This window comes from Tenrec ecaudatus, chromosome 1 (genome assembly GCF_050624435.1).
Source record: "Tenrec ecaudatus isolate mTenEca1 chromosome 1, mTenEca1.hap1, whole genome shotgun sequence".
Taxonomy (NCBI): Eukaryota; Metazoa; Chordata; class Mammalia; order Afrosoricida; family Tenrecidae; genus Tenrec; species Tenrec ecaudatus.
Genome location: NC_134530.1, coordinates 186,437,494 through 186,459,229, shown reverse-complemented (window position 1 = coordinate 186,459,229; position 21,736 = coordinate 186,437,494). Strand labels below are relative to the sequence as shown.

The following is a 21,736-nucleotide window of genomic DNA, read 5'->3' as shown; positions in this document are numbered from 1 at the left end:
TTTTCCATCCACATTTCCCCTTTGCTTAAATTTCCCCAATTATTATTCTTATTTTGTCTTCTGTCAGATGTGAGGTCAATGCCTTTTAAATTTGGGATATGTAATTATAAAAACTTACATAGTAATTGCTCAACAGCTAATCTTCAGGAATTTGATGAATCCTAAAAACCCACTGTGGACTCAGCAAGCCTCTGGGACAGAGTGGCACTGTCCCGCAGGGCTCCCAGGGCTGTGACTCCTTGGAAACGACAGCCACACGTTTCTCCTCTGGAAGGCTCAAGCTGTTGGCAGTCCAGCACATAGCCCTGTGCCCCTAGGCCTCCTTTCAGGAGTATTTTTTCATGAAATTCGTGACGATAAGCTATTAAGGGATTACTTGGTCATATATATTTAACTTTAGTAATACTAAGAACCAAATTCTTATATAGGATCATACTGACTAAGTGGCAGAACTAAATTTGACTTCCTTCGCAAATGTTAACATGAAATATCTATTAAAATTTTTTTAAGTGGCGGGACCCCCTACCCCCCACCAAAACAAGAGGCTCTTATTCTTGTAAGTATCCCAATGAGGCCTTGGCCATCCTGAAAAATGACGTCTCCTCAACCACCCCAGCCCTGCCACCCGCTGCTACCATGCTGTGTGTGTCCCTCCGTACCCTGTCAGCTCCAGGAAGGCGGGGACTTTGCTTGCTTTGATATTCCTTGAGCCCATAGTACTCAGTGGATCCTCTTTCCTTCTTTCTCAGTAAATCTTTACTGAGTGAACAGGATTATGACGATGTGATGTAGAAGCAAAAAGTAATTGACATCAGCCCGACTTTAGTATTGTGACCACTGAGCCAACAACCATGAGCTAGATATATGCAGGATCCACACAAGCATCTCTGAAAGTTGTGGCCTTTCCAGAGAGGAATACTAGGCATATGCAAGACCTGAATCTAATTGGGTGGCTAAGCCACCTGGGTGGGTAGTTGCAGACTCAAAATGAGGAAACGTGTAATACAAATACAGCAGGAGTAGGCCCTCACAACCCTCTTTGGAAATAGTGACACTAACATACAGCTCAGCTCACACTATGGCCCTAAGAAAAATCTCCCAGGAATGGTGATCTGAAATTTGCTTAAAGCTTATTGTGAAGGAAGCCCCAAGTTGCGTGGGAAGGCAAAACTTTTCTTAAAAGGTAATGTGTACAATTACATCTAAAGATGAAGTATGTCAAACTTAAAGGGCTAATATTTTGCATTATATTTGAGAATTAACTATATAGCATTTAAAGTTCTGATGGTGTGTACGAAAATCTGGCATCTTACGGCATCTGTAAGTCTTTTGGGACCAGCATAAAATATGTACTTTTGAGTTGAGTTCAAAGATGGAAGAGTTCTGCTAAGTTCAAAAACATTTTTGAGTGTTTCAATGTAAGGCCGCCAGTATTTAAGCCTGCAGTCATTCAGTTCCCCTATGAGTCCATCTTAGCCCCTAGTCTTGCCTCGTTTTAGTATTTATGTGAATTGCTAAGTAAATATCACAAGGGTTTATTATGCAATTAGATATTAAAAACGAAGTAAAATTTAACCTATGAATATAGACTAGCCACCCCCAAAAGTGACTGTTAAAATTGACTAGGTCTTAAAATGAAGCAACATATTATAAAAAAACAAAGCAAGCAATGCAATTTGCTTCTCTTGGATATAAAGCTGCTCACAAAAACCACCAAAAGAAGAAGAAAACAAACAAACAAACAAACAAAGGAACTGACAAACTGGGAGGCACAGGCGTAGGCTCTAATTCTGTCACTAACTTGCTTGGGCAGTAAGTCATTTTATGTCTCCCGTGCCTTAGTTTCCTCAGCCAAACATGCAGGGGCACGAGAGGAGGTATTTTTCTTTCTTCAAGCTCTAATTATAAAAATGGAGAGCTACCAAAGATAATTTTATAAGCTGTCAGACACATTCTAACAAGTCAAAGTGAACTATTAAACATGAGTAATTTAAAGCCCTCTTCAAAGTTTTTTGCAAAAAGTTGTGAGGCTATTTCAAGCATAGATTTCAAGTCAGCAGTTTTGTGATGGGCAACGCAGCTTAAAGGTTACCTCCATGTATTGGCATCAGGATCAAAAACTTCAATGGTCTTCAAGTACGTTGTCCCATCAAAACCTCCTACTGCCATGAGTTGTCCATTCACCACGGCCAGGCCAACCTATAGGACCAAACAGAGTGGCTGCTAGAGACATGAAACAATTGCTGGGAAAATCTGCACTGGTTTCAAGATGAGTGCCTTTCTCCAAACTCCAAACTCACTGCCACTGAGTGGTCTGACTTACTGTGACCCTACAGGACAGGGTAGAACTGCCAACCTTATAGTTAGCAGCCACGTTCATAAAGCCTCTAACAAAAGATAAAATGTTATGGCTTTATTAGAGTCTCGTTCACTTGAACACAAAGGAAAAAAGTAATGAGAAAAATCTATTAAACCATGAGAACTATAAAGTTATATACTCATCTTAGGACATCTAGGGTCCAAAACATATTTCTTAAATTTTATGAAAACCATTCACTGGGAGCATGCCAGAACCTCTAAACTACTCTCACTTCATCTGGTAAATGTGTGCTGTAACCAACTCTAAATTTCTATCAATACTCTCTTTAAAATAACGATGCCTTTGTAGGCATCCTGATGCTTAAGGATGAAGTCTGCAGTCTTTATTTATTACATCATTCAGGCCCCCTAGAAATCGATTCTAGCCCACTGTTCTTGCCTCACTTCCTGCGTCTTCCCTTCCTCCTAATACACTGCTGTGGTAATACTGCAGTAACTAACTCCTAGTCCCTGAAAGGACAAGCAGTTTTCACACTTCCATTATCTTTGCCTAGGTCCCTGGGGGGTACAATGATTTCCACTTGACTACTAACCAAAAGGTTGGCCGTTTGAACATACCCAGTAGCACCTGCGAAGATAGGCCTGCTGTACACTTCCCAAAAGACACCTTCACCAGCCTGTCGGCAGTTCTACTCTGCACACATGGGGCTGCCATGAGCTGGAATATGCTAAAGACAACCCACCTCACTGCCCCAGGTAAGACACTTGAACAATAAAACACTGGGCATTCAGCCCTCTTTGGAAGTTGGTTTTCAAACTCAGGCTGGAGGAGGCCCACTCACTCCACTCCGGCGGGATGTCATCGCCACCACTGGAGACCACTGGTTGGTTCTGGGGTTGTATCTCTCAGCGCTGCTAAGCTCTGTAGTGTCATCTCGACCTCCGACGGCATAGATCATGTCCTGATACACAGCACAGCCTAAGTGTTTCCTCCGGGTCCCCATAGGGGCTATGGTGTGCCATCTGTTTTCCTGAGGATTGTAGCGCTCCACTGTCAGGAAAAGAAACCCCAGTAAGTGGCCATTCAACCATCTCTCTTCATCTCCAGGTTTCCTCAAAGCCTCAAACTTTGTGATAACACAGATTCTTGCTTCTGAGAAGAACTTGTACCACCCCCCCGCCCCGCCCAGTTGGTTTAGGTATGGTAGAATGTGCTACTGGAGTCAAGAGATGTAACTGCTAGTTCTGACTGTATCACTAGTCAGCACTACTCTTTAAATGAAGAGAATGGACTATGATCTGTTAGCACCTTCCATTGCTAATGATTTATTATAATCAGGTAACTTCTGTAGTCTTGGACTTGTTTGCCTATAGCCTATGGCTTACTAAGCCACCGAGGATGGGGAAACGAGAGAGCCGAGAAGGAATCTCATGCTAGCGTCACAATGACAAGGTCCTGAGGCAAAACACCATTATTTCAAAGCAGACACAGCATCAACAAATAAATCTATTTGTAGGGCTTTTTCCGGTTGTATGTATTTTTGGTGTACTTTTCCTTTTTGACTACAGGTGATAGTGGTGGTGAGGGAAGGGGAATAATCATGTTCAGGAGCTAGCTAAATTTCCAGTGGCTTGTAATGTTGGAGAAATAAGTTGGGAATGTACTAGAAGGCTATGTCTAGAGAAGGATTTGAAACAGCCGAGAGCTGTACTCTCCTAGAGGGAAAATAGAGCGTTTTCCTAATAAGCGATAGGTTATAACGGAATTCTCTGAAGGAAGTTGTGCTGGTTTGGGGAAAGCAGGCAGGTTTTGGAAGGCACTGACCTGTGTTGAGTGGAGATGTCCCGTCAGAGCCACCCACAGCATATAAAAACCCTCCCAGCACAGCCACAGCCACGCCGAGTCTTCTGGTGCTCATGGACGCCACCCGAGTCCACTTATTCTCCTTTGGATCGTACCTACAAGGAGAGAAACCACAGGCTCTCAGCACAGTCGCATTAACCCACTGACGGTGAGTCTCTTCTGACTCCTAGTGACCACATGGGACGCGGAATGGCTACGCCGGCTTTCTGAGGCTATCTATCTTCATGGAAGTGGACAGCTTCATCCTTCTTTTAGGAAGTGGCTGGTGAGTTTGAACCACTAACCTTTCATTAGCAGCCCAGCACTCAGTCCACCAAATCACCACTCCTATGTTCTTATTAACGGACCCTTTTACATAATGCCTAAAACCACACCAAAAATATATGGAACTTAGGGCAGCTCTTTTCTATACTGTGTCATGATGTTGGAATTCAAACTTGCAAACTGTATTTTTCATTTGCCAGTTAGCTCTCTGATAGATTCAGCCCAAAAGAGGAAGAAGCCCATTAAAGTTTCTCAGAGGGAAAGGGAACTCCTGTCGGTGCTGTGTCTCTGCAGTGGTCCCTCACGCTGCGCCCTCTCAGAGGTCGGGGTCACCTCCTCTGGGCTCCTGAGGTAATACTTCCAGGCTTCCAGTCATCTACTGCTGTATAACAATTCGCCTCAAAACACAATGACTTAAAACCATAATTCTTGTTTCTATAGCAGGACTTCACAGGGGAGCTTGAGCTCAGGCCTCTCCTGTGGCTGCACTGACATGGTGGCTGGAGTTGGTGTCTCTCCAAAGAAATTAATTCTTACATTCATCAGGAATGTCTAGTAGCTTGTAGCATAGGAGAAATTCTTTGGGAATGTTCTAGAAGGCTTTGGCTAGAGAAGAATTTAAGAGCTTAGAGTCCTTGGGCTTCCTCACAGTCGGACCACCTCACGACAGTTCAAGATTCCAAATGTGAATATTCCAAGAAATCAAAGTGAAAATTGTATCGGCTACTTAAAACATCACCAGAAGCCACATACTGCTATTTTTGCCAGTCATCCACTGGCCCAGATTAGAATGTCTTCTTGATTAGAATGTCCAAATCACATTGTACGAAACATGTGACACGGGAGAAATGGTTATAGTCATTTTTGGAAAATACAACCTGTGAAAACCAGTCAGGTAGATCCCCTTCCACAGCAGTCTGAGTTACAACTGTTGAGGGCACCTTCCATCAACCCAGAGATACCACCAGTAGCTAGGTACCACGCCTCCTTCAGGTGCTGATGGGACTAGCTCTGGACGGCCTCTCTTCCAAGCATCTAGGTCCTAGAAACTAATCTTTCCACCCCTAGGGAGTTCCTACAGCTGATCGCCAATTCTTTATATTAAATTCTCCTCAAAATAACTGGCATGGCTTTTTGTTTGCCTTATAGTACTACAGTTGAGAAATTAATATGACATGAATCACTTGGAATAATGCTGCACATCTAGTTTTCCTACACAGATTAAAAAGTCTGTAGGTTAACCTCTATTAAACAACCACAAAAAAAGCAAACTATATCCAATTATTACTGAGAAACAGAACTGATACTAAAAATAGGGCCTCTTTTAAGAAGCAAGGTGATAGAGAGCAGCTACTTAACGAAAACCCTTCACACAGATTCTGAAAAAGTCAGTATGTGTCAGCTCACACAGATGAGAGGAATAGATAGCAATGCTAGAGACTAGAGGCTCTGAAGAGAGGGAGGGCCAGTCAGGTGAGGTTTCCTGAAGTTCACATACTTTGTATACAGTTTATCTTTCATTCCTTTTGGAAAATTCTCATTCTTCCTCCAAATATTGCTTCTGCCCAATGCAGTACATTATTTGATTTCTTCATTGATGCTTCCATAAGCACCCACTATGGATCCAAGCAAGATGAAATCCTTGGCACTTCCATCTTTTCTCCGCTTAGCATGATGCTGTATACTGGTCCAGGTGTAAGCATTTCGGTGTTTTATACATTGAGTTGCAATTCATACGCATCACTGTAACCCCTGATCTTTACCAGCAGGGCTTCAAATTCTCATTTTCAACAAACAAGATGGTGTCATCTGCATATCCCATGTTCTTAATAAGCCTTCCTCCAATTGTGGTGCCAAATTCTTAATCACATAGTCCAGCTCCTCAGATTATTTGCTCAGAAACCAGAATGAATAAATATGCTGAGTGGATACAACTCTGATGCACGTCTTTTCCGATTTTAAACCAGGCAGTATTCCCTCGTTCTATTCTACAGTTGCCTCTTGGTCCATATATAGATTCAACATGAACAAAAATAAGTGTTATGAAATTCCCATTCTTCTCAATGTGATCTAGAATTTGCTATGATCCACACAATCAAAGGCCTTTGCATAGTCAATAAAAGCCTAGTAAGTATCTTTCTGGTGTTCTGTTCTTTCAGCCAAGATCCATCGGGCATCATCATTGATAATCTTTCCTCTTGCCATGACCTCTTCTGAATCTGGCTTGAGTTTCTGGCAGCTCTGTTGATGTATTGCTGCAACCACTGTGGAATTATCACAGAATTTTACTTGCATGTGATATTAATGATTTGTTAGCACTTGTTAATTATCAATTCCTAGTTACATTCATTTCCTGAATGTGGCAAAATTGTATTTTATTTTATTGGAACATTAAAAAAATATTTTATTGAGGGCTTGTACAGTTCTTATCACAATCCATAAACGTCCATTGTGTCAAGTACATTAGTATATATGCTGCCATCATCATTCCCAAAACATTTCCTTTCTACTTGAGCCCTTGGTATCAGCTCATTTGTATATTTTCCCTCACTCATAAACCCTCGATAATTTATAAATTATTATTTTTCACATCTTACAAATATCTCCCTTCACCTACTTTTCTGTTATCTGTCCCCCTGGTAGGGGTTTATAAATAGATCATTGTGATTGGTTCCCGTTCTCTCCTCCCACCTTCCCCTTCTGGTATTGCTACTCTCATTATTGGTCCCGAGGAGTTTATCTGTCCTGGATTCCCTGTGTTTCTAGCTCTTATCTGTACCAGTGTACATGCTCCGGTCTAGTCAGATTTTTAAGGTAGAATTGGGGTCATGATAGTTGGGGAGGGGGGAAGCGTGGAAGGAAGCATTAAAGAACTAGAGGAAAGTTGTATGTTTCATTGGTGCTATACTGCACCCTGACTGGCTCATCACTTCCTTGTAACCCTTCTGTAAGGGGATTTTCAATTGTTTACAGATGGGCTTTGGGTCTCCACTCCCCCTCATTCACATTGATGTGATTTTTTTTGTATTGGAATATTTTTTATAAAGAAATAATCTTATTATACAAGGGGGCTTCCGAAAGTTCCCCTCCCCCTCCAGGAGCATTTTGGCTTTATTTTTCCAAAACAAATGTGTTTTTCTGGTAGTCCAGGGTATAGTCAATACTTCTCAAATGCCATAATTCAAAGGTATCAGTTCTTCCTGATTTACTGTCTAGCTCTCATTTGCATATGAGGTGAATGAAAAATACCATGGTTTAAGTCAGGAGTATTTTAGTTCTCATATACAAGTACATACAGACTTAACCAATTTGAAGAATAATTATGATTATAGTTGGAAACCAAACTGGGGTCCTTGAGGAGCTGAATTGCTACAACTATAATTTATGCAAATAATTGGCCCTATTAACATGCAAAAGAGCAATTAATATCTAACTGCTAGCCTTCCATGAGATTGTGGCTAAAACTCACTCAGAAAAACCTACACCTTTTCCTTGAAATTGTCTTATATTATTAATTGGGAATTAATATACCTATCATTCCATAGTTCAGGCACATCAAGCAGTATTGTACAATTGCTACCACAAACAGTTTGCAAACATTCTTTTTCTTCCTGGACTCCGTGACATCAGCTCCCTTTTACTGACCTCCACCCGCTGCATGCACGTCTTGATGCCCTGGTCGCCCTGTTTTCAGGTGATGTGGTGCTCATAAAGCACATCATGTTCTTTTCATTATTTTTACGTTTTCTACATAATAAATGGGGCCCCTATTATCTTCCAAGGTGATCTTTTAAAAACTCATATATAATTAAATGGATCTACCAGAAGCCCTGGTGGAGTAGTGGTTATCCACATGTCAGCAGTTTGAGACCACCAGCTCCCCTGGAGAAAGACTGAGCTTTCTACTCCCATAAATAGTTACAGTCTCGAAAACCCACAGGCGGTCATGAAGAGCATTAACTTAATGGGCGTTTGTTTGTTCTCTAATCAATTATCCTCTTTTCTTTTCCTTTAAACTTAATCTTTATTGAAAATATATGAGGAGCCCTGGTGCAGCAGTCGTCATATTTGAGCTGCTAACTGCAAGGTCAACAATTCTAAACTACCAGCTGCTCGTCAAGAGAAATATGAGGCTTTCCATGGGAATCCACAGGGGCAGTTCTACTCTGTCCCATAGGGTCGCTATGAGTTGAAATCGACTCAATGGCAATGAGTTATTGAGCATATAGACAACAATTTAACAGTCTCTACATGTACAGGTTAATGACATTGATTACTTTCTTTCAGTTGAGCAACCATTCTTACCATCCTTTTTTAGTTGTTCCTCTCTCATTAAGATAAGCTCACTGCATTGGGCTTTATTCAAGTCTCAAGTACTCCCTCAGCACAAAACACTTTGTTCTAATAACCTGGCATTCCGTGATGCTCACCTTCCCGACATGATCGCTGAAGACAAAATGGGTGCATAAGCAATGTGATGAAGAATGCTGATGGTGCCCGGCTATTAGAAGATATAGCATCTGGGGTCTTAAAGGGTTGAAATTAAACAAGCAGCAATCTAGGAGGGAAGCAACAAAGCCCACATAGAAGAAGCACACCAGCCTGTGTGATCTCAAGGTGTGAACAAGGGGGTTCGAAGCAGAGACTCAAACTCCATCTGTAGACAATTGCACATTCCCTCTCAGAATGATTGCTCCAATGAAACATATAACATTCCTCTAGTTATTCCATGCTTCCGCCCTCCTGCCCCCTAACACACTACATGACCCCAGTTCGACCTCATAAACCCGGCTAAATTGGAGCTTGTACACCGGTACAGGTAAGAGCTCTTGACACATGGAATCCTGAACAGATAAACCCCTCAGGAATAGTAATGGGAGCAGCAACACCAGGAAGGGGGAACATGGGAGAAGAAAGGGGGAAATGACTACAAGGATAGACATCACACCCCGCTCAGGGGATGAACAACAGAAACATGGGTGATGGGAGATAGTGGATGGTGTAAGATATGAAAATAATAATTTATCGTTTATTAAGGGTTCCTGAGGGTGGGAGGATGGGGGAGTGAGGGATAAAAAGAGGAGCTGAAGCTAAGGGCTCATGTAGAAAGAAAATGTTTTGAAAATGATGATGGCAATGTATGTACAAATGTGCTTGATACAACTGATGTATGGATTTTGCAAGAGCCCCCAATAAAATTATATATATATATATACTTTTGAGTTGCTGTTATCAATTTGATCTTACACTTCTTTTTGTATATTAATAAAGTTAATTAACATAATACAACATTAATTCAGCGGCTGGCACCTGAGGCAAGTAAGCTTTCCCTTTTCTCACACCAGAAAATCGCTAATCTCTGGTCTGCCAGCTAGATATTTAAAAAAATTTTTTTAATCATTTTATTAGAGGCTCATACAACTCTTATCACAATCCATACAAAAACATCCATTGTGGAAAGCACATTTGTACATTCATTGCCCTCATCATTCTCAAAACATTTGCTCTCTACTTAAGCCCCTGGCATCAGCTCCTCATTTTCCCCCTCCCTCCCACTTCCCTAATGAACCCTAGATAATTTATAAAGTATTGTTTTGTCATATCTTGCCCTGTCTGATGTCTCACTTCACCCCCTTTTCCTGTTGTCCGTCCCCCAGGGAGGAGGTCACATGTAGATCCTTGTAATCGGTTCCCTCTTTCCAACCCACTCTCCTACCCTCCCAATATTGCCACTCACACCACTGGTCCTGAAGGTATCATCTGCCCTGGATTCCCTGTGCCTCCAGCTCCTATCTGCACCAGTGTACATCCTCTGCTGTATCCAGACTTGCAAGATAGAATTCGGATCATGATAGTGGGGGTGGGGGTTCACCAGCTATTTAAAAAACAGAACAAAACAAAACCAAAAACCACCACACAAACTGTTGTAAATATATATATCTATCACACAACTTAGGCATACTCAGTGTTTTAAAAGTATGTAACCCATTGATAGTAATTACAGTAATTAGCTAGGCAATCCTACCCATGATCAATGTGATTTTCCATCACCATTAGCTCCAGTTTATCATCTCCTTCTTGCTTTATATATGTAGGTGCCTTGAATTTGGGTATATACATATATGCATTTGTGTTTGTGAAATTTTAATTGGTCCTGTATCATTATATTAAAAAAAACCCATCTTTATCTCTTCTGACAGACTTTGACCTCAAGTCCCTTCCCTTGTTAAGGATCTGTTGAAATTTTCTATGTCATCTGCTGTTTTGTTATTTGTTTTATATTTAAGCATTTTTTGTCTTTGTTCTTTAGCACTCCTTTGTGTTTTGTTGGTTTATTGTCTTGAGGCTTTTCAGTTACCTTGTGTATTTTTTAAAATATATATATTTTTAGAGGTTGTGTTAGTCCAGGTTGACTAGAGAAACAATTCATAGACACTCCTATGTGTATAAGAAAGAGCTTTATATACAAGAGCAATTGTATATTAAAAAGATCAAGTTCATAAGTCTGATATTAGCCCATTTGTCCTATACTGATCTATAAATTCTTCTTCAGGCTCATGAGACACATGCAATGATGCTGGATGCAGGAAGATCACAGGCTTGTGAGTGGAAAGTTGTGGATCCAGTAGCAGCATGAGCATCTCAGTGCTGGCGGGGTCTTCCCGTGGCTCCTCCAGCTCAGGGGACTAGCAATAGTTCCATATGTCTTGTCAGCTACAATGTTTCCCAGGGAGTGAGCCTGTATCCCACCTCCAGGGAGCTATTTATTTCCTTAGCCCCTCCAAAGGAGGTCATTAAGCTGTGACCACCTTATTGGCAGGCTAAACCCCACCCCTTCACTCATAAGTCTCAAACTGACAAGAGATTATGTAACTACCACATTGGTTACCATGAATATTATATTTAAGAGCTTGAATTTATAAGATCCTAGAGTGATATCAACTTAGCTTCAATAAGCATAAAGAAATTGCATACCTAATAAATTCATAAAATTATTTTCCTCTTTTTGTATTTCATTTGCCCTGTAACATACTTTTATCTTTGCAGTTTATATATTGATATTAAAGAACATGAAGGACAAATTATATAGAATTATAAAGTGTGAATACTTTATTAGCTCCTATGTTTATCCATTAATTTCCTTTACTAGGAACTTTTCTTTTTGTGCATAGCTTTGAATTACTTTCAACTGTCTTTTTCTTTCCATCTATAGAATTCCTATTAGTTTTTGGTAGAATCAGTATGGTAAATATTAATTCTCTTAGCTTCTGTTTATGTAGGACTATTTAGTTTTACCACCTTTCTTGAAGGATAGTTTCACTGTGCGTTTTAAATACTTAGTATTCTAAATATTATTCAATTGTCTTCTTTCCTCTGATGTTTTTTGCTTTTGTTTTAAATACTCTTCCATCTCGAGTGGTACTGAGCGCCGAGCGCTGAAAACCGAGCTGGGTGAGGGGCCGTAGGTGGTGGCGCAGTCTCGGGGTCGACATGAGTTTGGCTGGGGGCCGGGCCCCCCGGAAGACCGCCGGGAATCGCCTTTCAGGGCTCTCGGAGGCCGAAGAGGAAGATGAATTCTACCAGACGACTTATGGGGGTTTTACAGAGGAATCAGGTGATGATGTGTATCAAGGGGACCAGTCAGACACAGAGGATGAGGTGGACTCTGACTTTGACATCGACGAAGGGGATGAACCATCCAGTGATGGAGAAGCAGAAGAGCCAAGAAGGAAGCGCCGAATAGTCACCAAGGCCTATAAGGAACCTCTCAAGAGTTTAAGGCCTCGAAAGGTTAGCGCTCCAGCTGGCAGCTCTCAGAAGGCTCGAGAAGAGAAAGCACTGCTACCGCTTGAACTTCAGGATGATGGCGCGGACAGTCGGAAGTCTATGCGTCAGTCTACAGTGGAGCACACGCGACAAACGTTCCTTCGGGTACAGGAGAGGCAGGGCCAGTCGCAACGGCGAAAGGGGCCCCACTATGAGCGACCACTGACCCAGGAGGAGCTGCTTAGGGAGGCCAAGATCACAGAGGAGCTCAACCTCCGTTCACTGGAGACATATGAGCGACTTGAGGCTGACAAAAAGAAGCAGGTTCACAATAAACGGAAGTGCCCTGGGCCCATTATCACCTATCACTCTGTGACAATGCCACTTGTTGGGGAGCCAGGCCCCAAGGAAGAGAATGTGGATGTGGAAGGACTTGAACCTGCTCCCACAGCTTCAGCGCTGACTCCCCACACTGGAACTGGGCCTGTCGTCTCCCCTGCCCGCTGCTCACGCACCTTCATCACCTTCAGTGATGATGCGATGTTTGAGGAATGGTGCCCCCAAGGGCGGCCTCCAAAGGTCCCTGTTCGGGAAGTCTGCCCAGTGACACATCGCCCAGCCCTACACCGAGACCCGGTTACAGACATACCTTATGCTACTGCCCGGACCTTCAAGATCATTCGTGAGGCCTACAAGAAGTACATCACTGCCCATGGACTGCCACCAACTGCCTCAGCCCTGGGCCCTGGCCCTTCACCTCCGGAGCCCCTCCCAGGCCCCTGGCCCCGAGCTCTGCATCAGAAAATCATCATCAAATGAGATGGCACATCCTTAGCAGCCTCCTCCCTGCCTGACTTGGGTTTCTCGAAGTCTCCCGCTTCTCTCTGTCATCCCTGACCTCTACCCAACCATATTGTTCTTCGGAATTCCTTTCCCCCTTTGTTTTTAATCTAATAAAATAGAATGATTCCCCCCCCCCCAAAAATACTCTTACATCTCTTATCACAATCCACACATTCCTCCAATGTGTCAAGCACATTTGCACATATGCCACCATCATAATTTTCAAAGCATTCTCTTCTCACTTGAACCCAATATCAGCTCCCCATTTCTTCTCCCTCCCTCTACCTCCGCCCTCCCTCAGGAACCCATCATCTCCTCTGATGTTTTTGAAGAAAAATTGGTACTTCATCGATATCCCCTGTATGTGTTTGCTTCTCTTTCAGGTTTTCAGGACTCTCCAGCTTTAATTTTTGAGAGCCTAACTATGATGTTTCTTGTTGTAGGTCTCTGGCTTTATCCTGCTTTGGGTTCTTTGAGCTCTCTGATTTCTAGTCATGTCCTTCATATTAGACTGGAGAAATATTGTCATTATCTATTCAAATATTCCAGTTTTCTCTCTTCTCTCTCTGAATTTCCCTGAGGTGTACATTGGTTTTATTACTATTGTTCCATAATTTTGTTACACTGTGCTTAGCCTTAAGCCTCCATTCTTCTTCTTTTAAAAAAAATCATTTTATTGGGTGGGTCTTACAAATCTTGTAGCAATCCATCATTCATTTGTATTAAGCACACTTGTACATGTTGCCAATAACATTTCCAAAGTATTTTCTTACTACTTGAATCCTTGTTATCAACTCCTCTTTTTGCCCCTCTCCTCCCACCCTCCTGAATCCTTGACCAATTATATATTGTTATTGTTGTGTCTTACACTGTCTGTTGTCTCCCTTCACCCACAATTCTGTTATTCGTCCTGGAGGGGGCGCTATACATCCAACCTTGTGATGGGTTCCCCCTATCCCCCTACTCTCCTGATATTGCTACTCCCACTATTGTTCCTCAGGGTTTTATCTGTCCTGAATTCCATGTGTCCAGAGAAGTCTCCATTCTTGTTGCTCTTGGGCATCTAAATTTTTAGCTATCTCACTTTTTAATTCACCAATGCTTTCTTTTTTTAATCATTTTATTGGGGCTTGTACAACTCTTATCACAATCCATCCATCCATCTATTGTGTTCAGCACATTTGTACATTTGTTGCCATCATCATTCTCAAAGTGATTTCTTCCTCCTTGAGCGCTTGCTATCAGCTCATTTCCAACCCCCACATTCATGAACCACTGATAATTTATAATTTTTTTCATCTTACACCAAGTATATTTTTTAGATCCCCTTTTAGTCTAATATGCTGCTTCTTATTTTAGCTCTTTGCCTGTTCTTTTCCTTAGTTCTTTTTATGTTTGATGCTGTTATATATTATTTTTCAATTTTTTAAATTTGTATTTGCTCTGTCAAATGCAGCACGATCTGCTTTTTCAGCTGGTTTCTACAATTCATTGCAATGGCCACACAGAACTTAAGAGAAGATTCTCACAATTATGGGTTTTAAAACAGATTAAAATTCATGTGAAAAATGCTCACAATAGAGATTTCCAGTCAGGACAGGTTACAAAGCTAGTTTAGGGCTGCTAACAAATGAACAAAAGGCATGCCACTCTGCTGTCAGCCTCAATCGAAAGGTACTCATTTCCAGCTTCGACAAATTCAGCTCCCTTTATTAAGTGCCCAGAGGCACCCTAGTCCACAAGCCAGCCTGCTGCCCTGAAGCACTCAGTTTTATCTTGTTCTGTCAGCTGGGAACTTTACTGCTCTTCTTATGCTCTGGCTCCTGATTCTGCAGCTGCTCTGGTCACTCCTCTAATGCCAAAGATGTCCACCTGGATCAAGGAGGTTGACTGTGAAGGGATCTCAAAGTCCAGAGGACACATGCCACTCTTGGCTTTCCCTAGTAATGAGATGCCCCCACTTCTCTTCGCCTCATTTCAGTCCCAACAGGATGGCAATAAAAGTGGATCTTGTAAACAAGCACTCACAACTGAATCCTGACTGTCTTCGCCTATGTTCTCTTAGCTGGTATATCAGGAAACGGTCATTTGGCGCGGGAGAGACTATGGCTAGAAGAGGCATATTAAATAATTCACTGCAATGTATTAACTTTGTTATTTTCATTTGAATGGGTTATCCTTTCTGTTCTTGGGACTTTTTTTGTTTGGGTATTGGAATTTTGGGGGTATTAACTTTTTTTCTGTTTTTCACAGTATGAGGAGGTTGCAAAAAGTTTCTGAAATAATCCCACCCAGTAACATTGCCACTGAGTCTATTCCAATTCAGAGCAACCCTCCATGGCAGAGCAGAGCTGTTTCTTGGGTTTCCATGACGCTTTACAAGAGCAGACAGCCTCGTCTTCCTCTCAAGAAGCAAGCAGTGGGTTTGCTCCACTGACCTTGCGGTTAGCAGTCCAAAATTTAACTCAGTATACCATCAGGGTACCTTTGAAAAATCCCATCATGTTTTAATTCTTTTCCCCACAAACTTCTTGAAGCCCACTTAAATTTCACATTTTTCTGCTGAACTACTTTCTCTAAGAAACTCTTAGGCAAGCAGTCTTTGGTCTTGGCTTAATTGGGACTCTAGTTCCAGATCTCATTTCTCAACACTCAATCTCTCCTTCGAGAACATCCAGCAAGAACCAACATGTGGGTGAGATATCTTGAACTAGTCCATCTACCAACCAGGGGTCCCAGTCACTGTTCTCTGGTTATTATTCCCTGCCCTGTTGTTTCTGCAATTATGCTGGAAAACCTACAAAGCGTGAGCCATGTTTAGAGCTGAGGGCTTCCCTCTCGTTTGCCTGAGGTACTTTTCCCTTGCTGGTGGAGGCAACTGGTACATATACCCAATGGGATGTTACTACAGAATAATGATGCAACTGTACACATTTCATGATGTGAATGGATTTGTAAAACCACCGTTACGATGATCTGATACATAAATTCTCACCTAATTCAGGATAGTATTTTTTTTTTAAATTCTGTCACTACTGTTATTTCCCCCGAATCTTTCTGCAGAGTTGTCTTTTTTTTTTCTCTTCAATTATTGTGGTGAAATATATTATGGATTGAACTGTGTTGCTTAAAAAGAAGTGTTGTACAATGGGAATCCAAGACAGTTAAACCCCTCAGGACCAATATTGAGAGTAGCAAGATCAGGAGGGGGAGAGAAAGAGGGAACCCATTAGAATGATCTGCATATAACACCCTCCCAGGGGGGTAGACAACAAAAAATTGTGTGAAGAGAAACACTGATCAGTGTAAGACATGAAAAAAAAATTTATAAATTATCAGGGGTTCATGAGGGAGGGAGGCTGGCGGAGGGAGGGAAAAAATAAGAAGCTGATACCTTTTGAGAATGATGATGGCAACAAATGTACAAATGTGCCTGACACAATGGATGGATGTATACATGGATTGTGAGGAGTTGTACAAGCCCCCAATAATGATTAAAAAGAAAAAAGAAGTGTTGTAAATCCCAAACTCTATGCCTGTGGCTACAACCCCATTTTGGAATGGGCTGCCATAGTAATGAGAAAAGGACATATCTTACAAGATATGAAGGAACAGACTAAGGAAGCAGAGTTGGGAGAAGACAGAAGTTTCACCACGTGAAGATCACCATGGAGCCTTCCTCCAGAATCAACAAAGAGAGTTCCCCTACACTGAATTCAAACTCCTACAAAAATAATTCTATTCTTAAAATTATTTTCATGCAGGCTGATACAACTCTTATACAATCCATCCATCCATTGTGTCCAGCACATTTATACATTTGTTGCCCTCACCATTCTCAAAACATTTGCTTTCTACTTGAGCCCTTGGTATCAGCTCATTTTTTCTCCTCCCTCCACACCCCCCCCTCGATTATGAACCCTTGATAATTTATAAGTTATTATTTTGTCATGTCTTACACTGTCTGATGTCTCCATTCACCCACTTTTCTGTTGTCCGTCCCCTAGGACGGGGCTTATATGTAGATCCTTGTGATCGGTTCCCCCTTTCTACCCCACCTGCCCTCCACCCTCCTGGTACCGGCACTCTTGGCACTGGTCCTGAAGGGATCATCTGTCCTGGATTCCCTGTGTTTTCAGCTCTGATCTGTATCAGTGTACATCCTCTGGTCTAGCCAGATTTGTAAGGTAGAATTGGGATCATGATACTGAGGGGGAGGAAGCATTAAAGAACTAGAGGAAAGTTGTATGTTTCATTGGTGCTATACCGAACGCTCACTGGCTTTTCCTCCTCGTGACCCTTCTGTCAGGGGATGTCCAGTTGCCTACAGATGGGCTTTGGGTCTCCACTCCATACTCTCCCTCATTCACAATGTTGTTTTTTTGTTCTTTGATGTCTGATACCTGATCCCATCGACACCTTGTGATCACACAGGCTGTTGTGCTTCTTCCATGTGGCCTTTGTTGCTTCTGAGCTACATGGCTGCTTGTTTATCTTCAAGCCTTTAAGACCCCAGACGCTATATCTTTTGATAGCTGGGCACCATCAGCTTTCTTCATCACATTTGCTTATGTACCCACTTTGTCTTCAGCGATCGTGTCGGGGAGGTGAGCATCATGGAACGCCAATTTAATAGAAGAAAGTGTTCTTGCATTGAGGGAGTACTTGAGTGGAGGCCCAATGTTCATTGCTACCTTAATACTAAACCTATAAATATATGTACATAGATCTAATTCTCCATCATCATATATAAATATATTTATAAGTGTACATGCCTGTATTTAGACCTTTATAAATGCCCTTTACCTCCTAATTATTTCCTCTGTTTCCTTTTACTTTCCTCTTGTCCCACTATCATGCTCAGCCTTCATTTGGGTTTCAGTATTTCCTCTCAGTTACATTACTGTTGCTCAAGCCCTACCCCACCTCTTACACCCTCCTTGCCACTGATTTTGGATCACTTGTTCCCTTGTCCCTGTGTCTGTTAACACCACTTCCTTTCTCCACCCCCTCCTCTCCCATGTCCCCCCCGGAACCATTGGTCCCGTTGTTTTCTCCTCCAGATTGTTTAGCCCGCCTATCTTATCTAGATAGATCTGCGGAGATAATAATATGCACAAAAAACCAAGACAGAGCAAAATAAAGCGACAGAAGACAAAACAACAGCAACAACAACAACAACAAAGGAAAGACTGTAAATAGTTCAAGGTCTGTTTGTTGACCGTTCGTAGTGTTTTTCCAGTTGAATCTGATGGGGTGCCACGCCCTGGCCCCAAAGTCTATTTTTGGTACTCCCTTGAGATTTCCTTGCTCTGCAATAATTCTGTTTATTAAAACCACTCAAGGGGGCACAGGGCACTAACCCACCCAAGTGGAGGGTATTGTTTATATCTCCACAGGCAAAGAGGGACCAGACTTCAACTCAGTGCTCCAAGATGTGAATCCAACATGCCAGCGTGTAACGAGTAGAGAGGTCTGAGGGGCAGGCCCCAATCCCAATTACTATGTGGACACCTGCCCTTCCCCCCAGAAGAATTTATTTCAAAGGACGGCATTGAATCTGAAGCTCCGGGAGAGGGACATATCTCATCAGAGCACAGGGAGCAGATGAATAGGGAGGAGGAGAGAGAGAAGCACGTCCTGGCCCACCAGGCCTCTAGGACGATGTTCCCGATTAGAGCAGCCAGTCCAGAGAGGACCACATGGCCGGCCCCACTATGAGACACGATGCCTCTCACTGACCCATAGCCCTACAGGGGACAGCTCTAGAGACACAGTGTGAGAACTGCACCCAATCTTATCCCGCCACACCGAGGCAAAACACAAAGGGGTGCAACAGAAACAGCAAGAAAATGGAGCGGTGAGGTCCCCAGGGAATGCTGAAGGTGGACTTTGGGGCCAGGGTGTGGTGCCCCAACAGACTGGACTGGAAAACACTCCTAAAGACCAACAAACAATCCTGAACTAACTACAAGCATTTCCTTCTTGTTGTGTTTTGGTTTGTTTTATGTCATTGGTTTGTTGTTGTTGTTTTGTTGTATATTGTTGCTTGGTTTTGCTCTGTCTTGTTTTTGTGCATGTTATTATCTCCGGTCTGTCTAAATAAGATAGTCTGGAAGAACAATCTGGAGGAGAAAGCAACAGGACCGACAGTTCCAGGGGACATGGGAGAGGGGAAGGTGGGGGGAAAGGTAGCGGGGTTAACAAACCCAGAGAAAAGGGAACAACAAGTGATCCAAATCGGTGGTGAGGAGGGTATAGGAGGCCTGGGAGGGTGTGATCAAGAGTACTATAGCCCAGAGGAATTACTTAAACCCAAATGAAGACTGAGCATGATAGTGGGAAAGAGGAAACTCAAGGGAAATAGAGGAGAGAGCTAGGAGGCAAAGGGCATTTATAGAGGTCTAATTAAAGTCATGTACATATGTAAATATATTTTTATATGAGGATGGGGAAATAGATCTATGTGCATATATTTTTAGGTTTAGTATTAAGGTAACAGATGAACATTGGGCCTCCACTCAAGTACTCCCTCAATGCAAGAATACTTTGTTCTATTAAATTGGCATTCTATGATGCTCACCTTCCCAAAATAATCACTGAAGACAAAGCAGGTGAATAAGCAAATGTGGTGAAGAACGCTGATGGTGCTCGGATATCAAAAGATATAGCATCTGGAGTCTTAAAGGCTTGAAGGTAAACAAGTGGCCATCTAGCTCAGAAGCAACAAAGCCCAAATGGAAGAAGCACACCAGACTGTGCAAACACGAGGTGTCGAAGGGATCAGGTATCAAGCATCTCAAAACAAAAAAATCTTATCATAGTGAATGAGTGGGGGAGTGCAGAGTGGAGACCCAAAGCCCATTTGTAGGCCACTGGACATCCCCTTACAGAAGGGTCTCAGGGAGGAGGTGAGACAGTCAGGGTGCGATATAGCAATGAAGAAACATACAACTTTCCTCTAGTTCCTAAATGCTTCCTCCTCCCCCACTATCATGATCCCAATTCTACCTTACAAGTCTGGCCAGACCAGAGGATGTACACTGGTACAGTAAGGAACTAGAAATTCAGGGGATCCAGGGCGGATGATCCCTTCAGGACCACTGGTGTGAGTGGCGATACTGGGAGGGTGGGGGGAGGGGGGGTTGGAAAGGCGGAACAGATAACAAGGATCTACATGTAACCTCTTCCCTGGGGGACGGACAACAGAAAAGTGGGTGAAGTGAGATGTCGGAGAGGGCAAGATATGACAAAATTATAATTTATAAATTATCAAGGGTTCATGAGGAAGGGAGGAGCGGGGAGGGAGGGGCAAAAATGAGGAGCTGATGCCAGGGGCTTAGGTGGAGAGCAAATGTTTTGAGAATGATGAAGGCAATGAATGTACAAATGTGCTTTACACAATTGATGTTTATGTATGGACTGTGATGAGTTGTATGAGCCCCTAATAAAATGATTAAGAAACCACTCATTTGTGGTATTTCAGTTATTGCAGCACTAAATAACACAAAACTCACTGCCACGCAGCTGAATGTGACCAATGGTAAGACCACAGGACAGAGCAGAATTTTCTCTGTGCTCCAGGACTGCAACTACAGCACTGGTTCTCAACCTTTCACAGGGTCACCCCATTCATTACAGCAGCAAAATGACAGTGATGAAGTAGCAACGAAAATAATGTTATGTTTGGGGGTCACCACACATGGGGAACTGTATTAAAGGGTCACGGCATTAGGAAGGTTGAGAACCAGATTTACAGGAGTAGAAAACTTTATCTTTCTCCCACAGAACAGCTGGTGATTTAGAACTGTTGGCCTTCCAGGTAGGTGCCCAACATGTAACCCATTATGCCACCAAGACTGTATTTCAAATATTCTGCCATTTTAACTGTGAGTCGCTGACATTAATTACATCCACCATGCAGAGCAACTATCACCACTAGTTCCAAACGATTTCCTTTACTCTAGACCAGCGGTTCTCAACTTTCCCAGTGCCGCAACCCTTTATACAGGTCCTCATGCTGTGTGACCCCAGCCATCTGGAATGTGTGTTTTCTCATGGTCTTAGGTAACTCCTGTGAAAGGGTTGTTTGACCCCCCAAAGGCGTCATGACCCACTGGTTAAGAACCGCTGCTCTAAACAAACTTAATACTTTATTAGCAACTACTTTCCACCCTCCCTTGAGTCCCTAGTAAATGTTAGTAAACATTTGCCTCCATACATTTCCCTATTCTTGGCAGTTCATGTCAATGGGATATTACCATATTTGTCCTTAAGTGCCTTTTATTTCACTTAGAACCTTATTTCAAGGTTCATCCATGTTGTAGCATGTGCCAGAACTTCCTGTATGGCTATATACTATTCCAATATGTGGATATATAATCAGTCAGTTTCTTTATATTTTCATTTGTTAATAAACACTTGGATTGCTACCACCTTTTGGCTATTATATATAATGCTCAATAAAGACTGGTGTACTAGTACCACCTTGAATCTTACTTTCCGTTCACTAGGGTATATACGTAGGAATGGAGTTGCTGGGTCATGTGAAAATTCTAGGTTTTGCTTTTTGACGAACCATGAAAGTGTTTTTGGGAAAAGCTACACAATTTTATATTTTTACCAGTCATGCACAGGTTCTGATTTCTTCACAGCGAGTACTTGTTATTTTCTGTTTTT

General features: G+C 42.3%; 1 protein-coding gene and 1 pseudogene across 2 annotated transcripts in view; one reads left to right on the top strand and one right to left on the bottom strand.

Moving 5' to 3' along the window:
- Nucleotides 1–21,736, bottom strand: part of KLHL20 (kelch like family member 20) — a 72,044-nt gene that overhangs the window by 1,758 nt on the left and 48,550 nt on the right. For both annotated transcript variants that reach the window (XM_075527661.1, XM_075527654.1), the window contains 3 exons: nucleotides 4,145–4,278; nucleotides 3,162–3,370; nucleotides 2,093–2,199 (listed from right to left, as the gene is read on the bottom strand). In XM_075527661.1, coding sequence (XP_075383776.1) covers nucleotides 2,093–2,199; nucleotides 3,162–3,370; nucleotides 4,145–4,278 — 450 coding nt within the window. The remainder of the gene's footprint in view (nucleotides 1–2,092; nucleotides 2,200–3,161; nucleotides 3,371–4,144; nucleotides 4,279–21,736) is intronic.
- LOC142437222 (vacuolar protein sorting-associated protein 72 homolog pseudogene) lies at nucleotides 11,894–13,033 on the top strand (annotated as a pseudogene).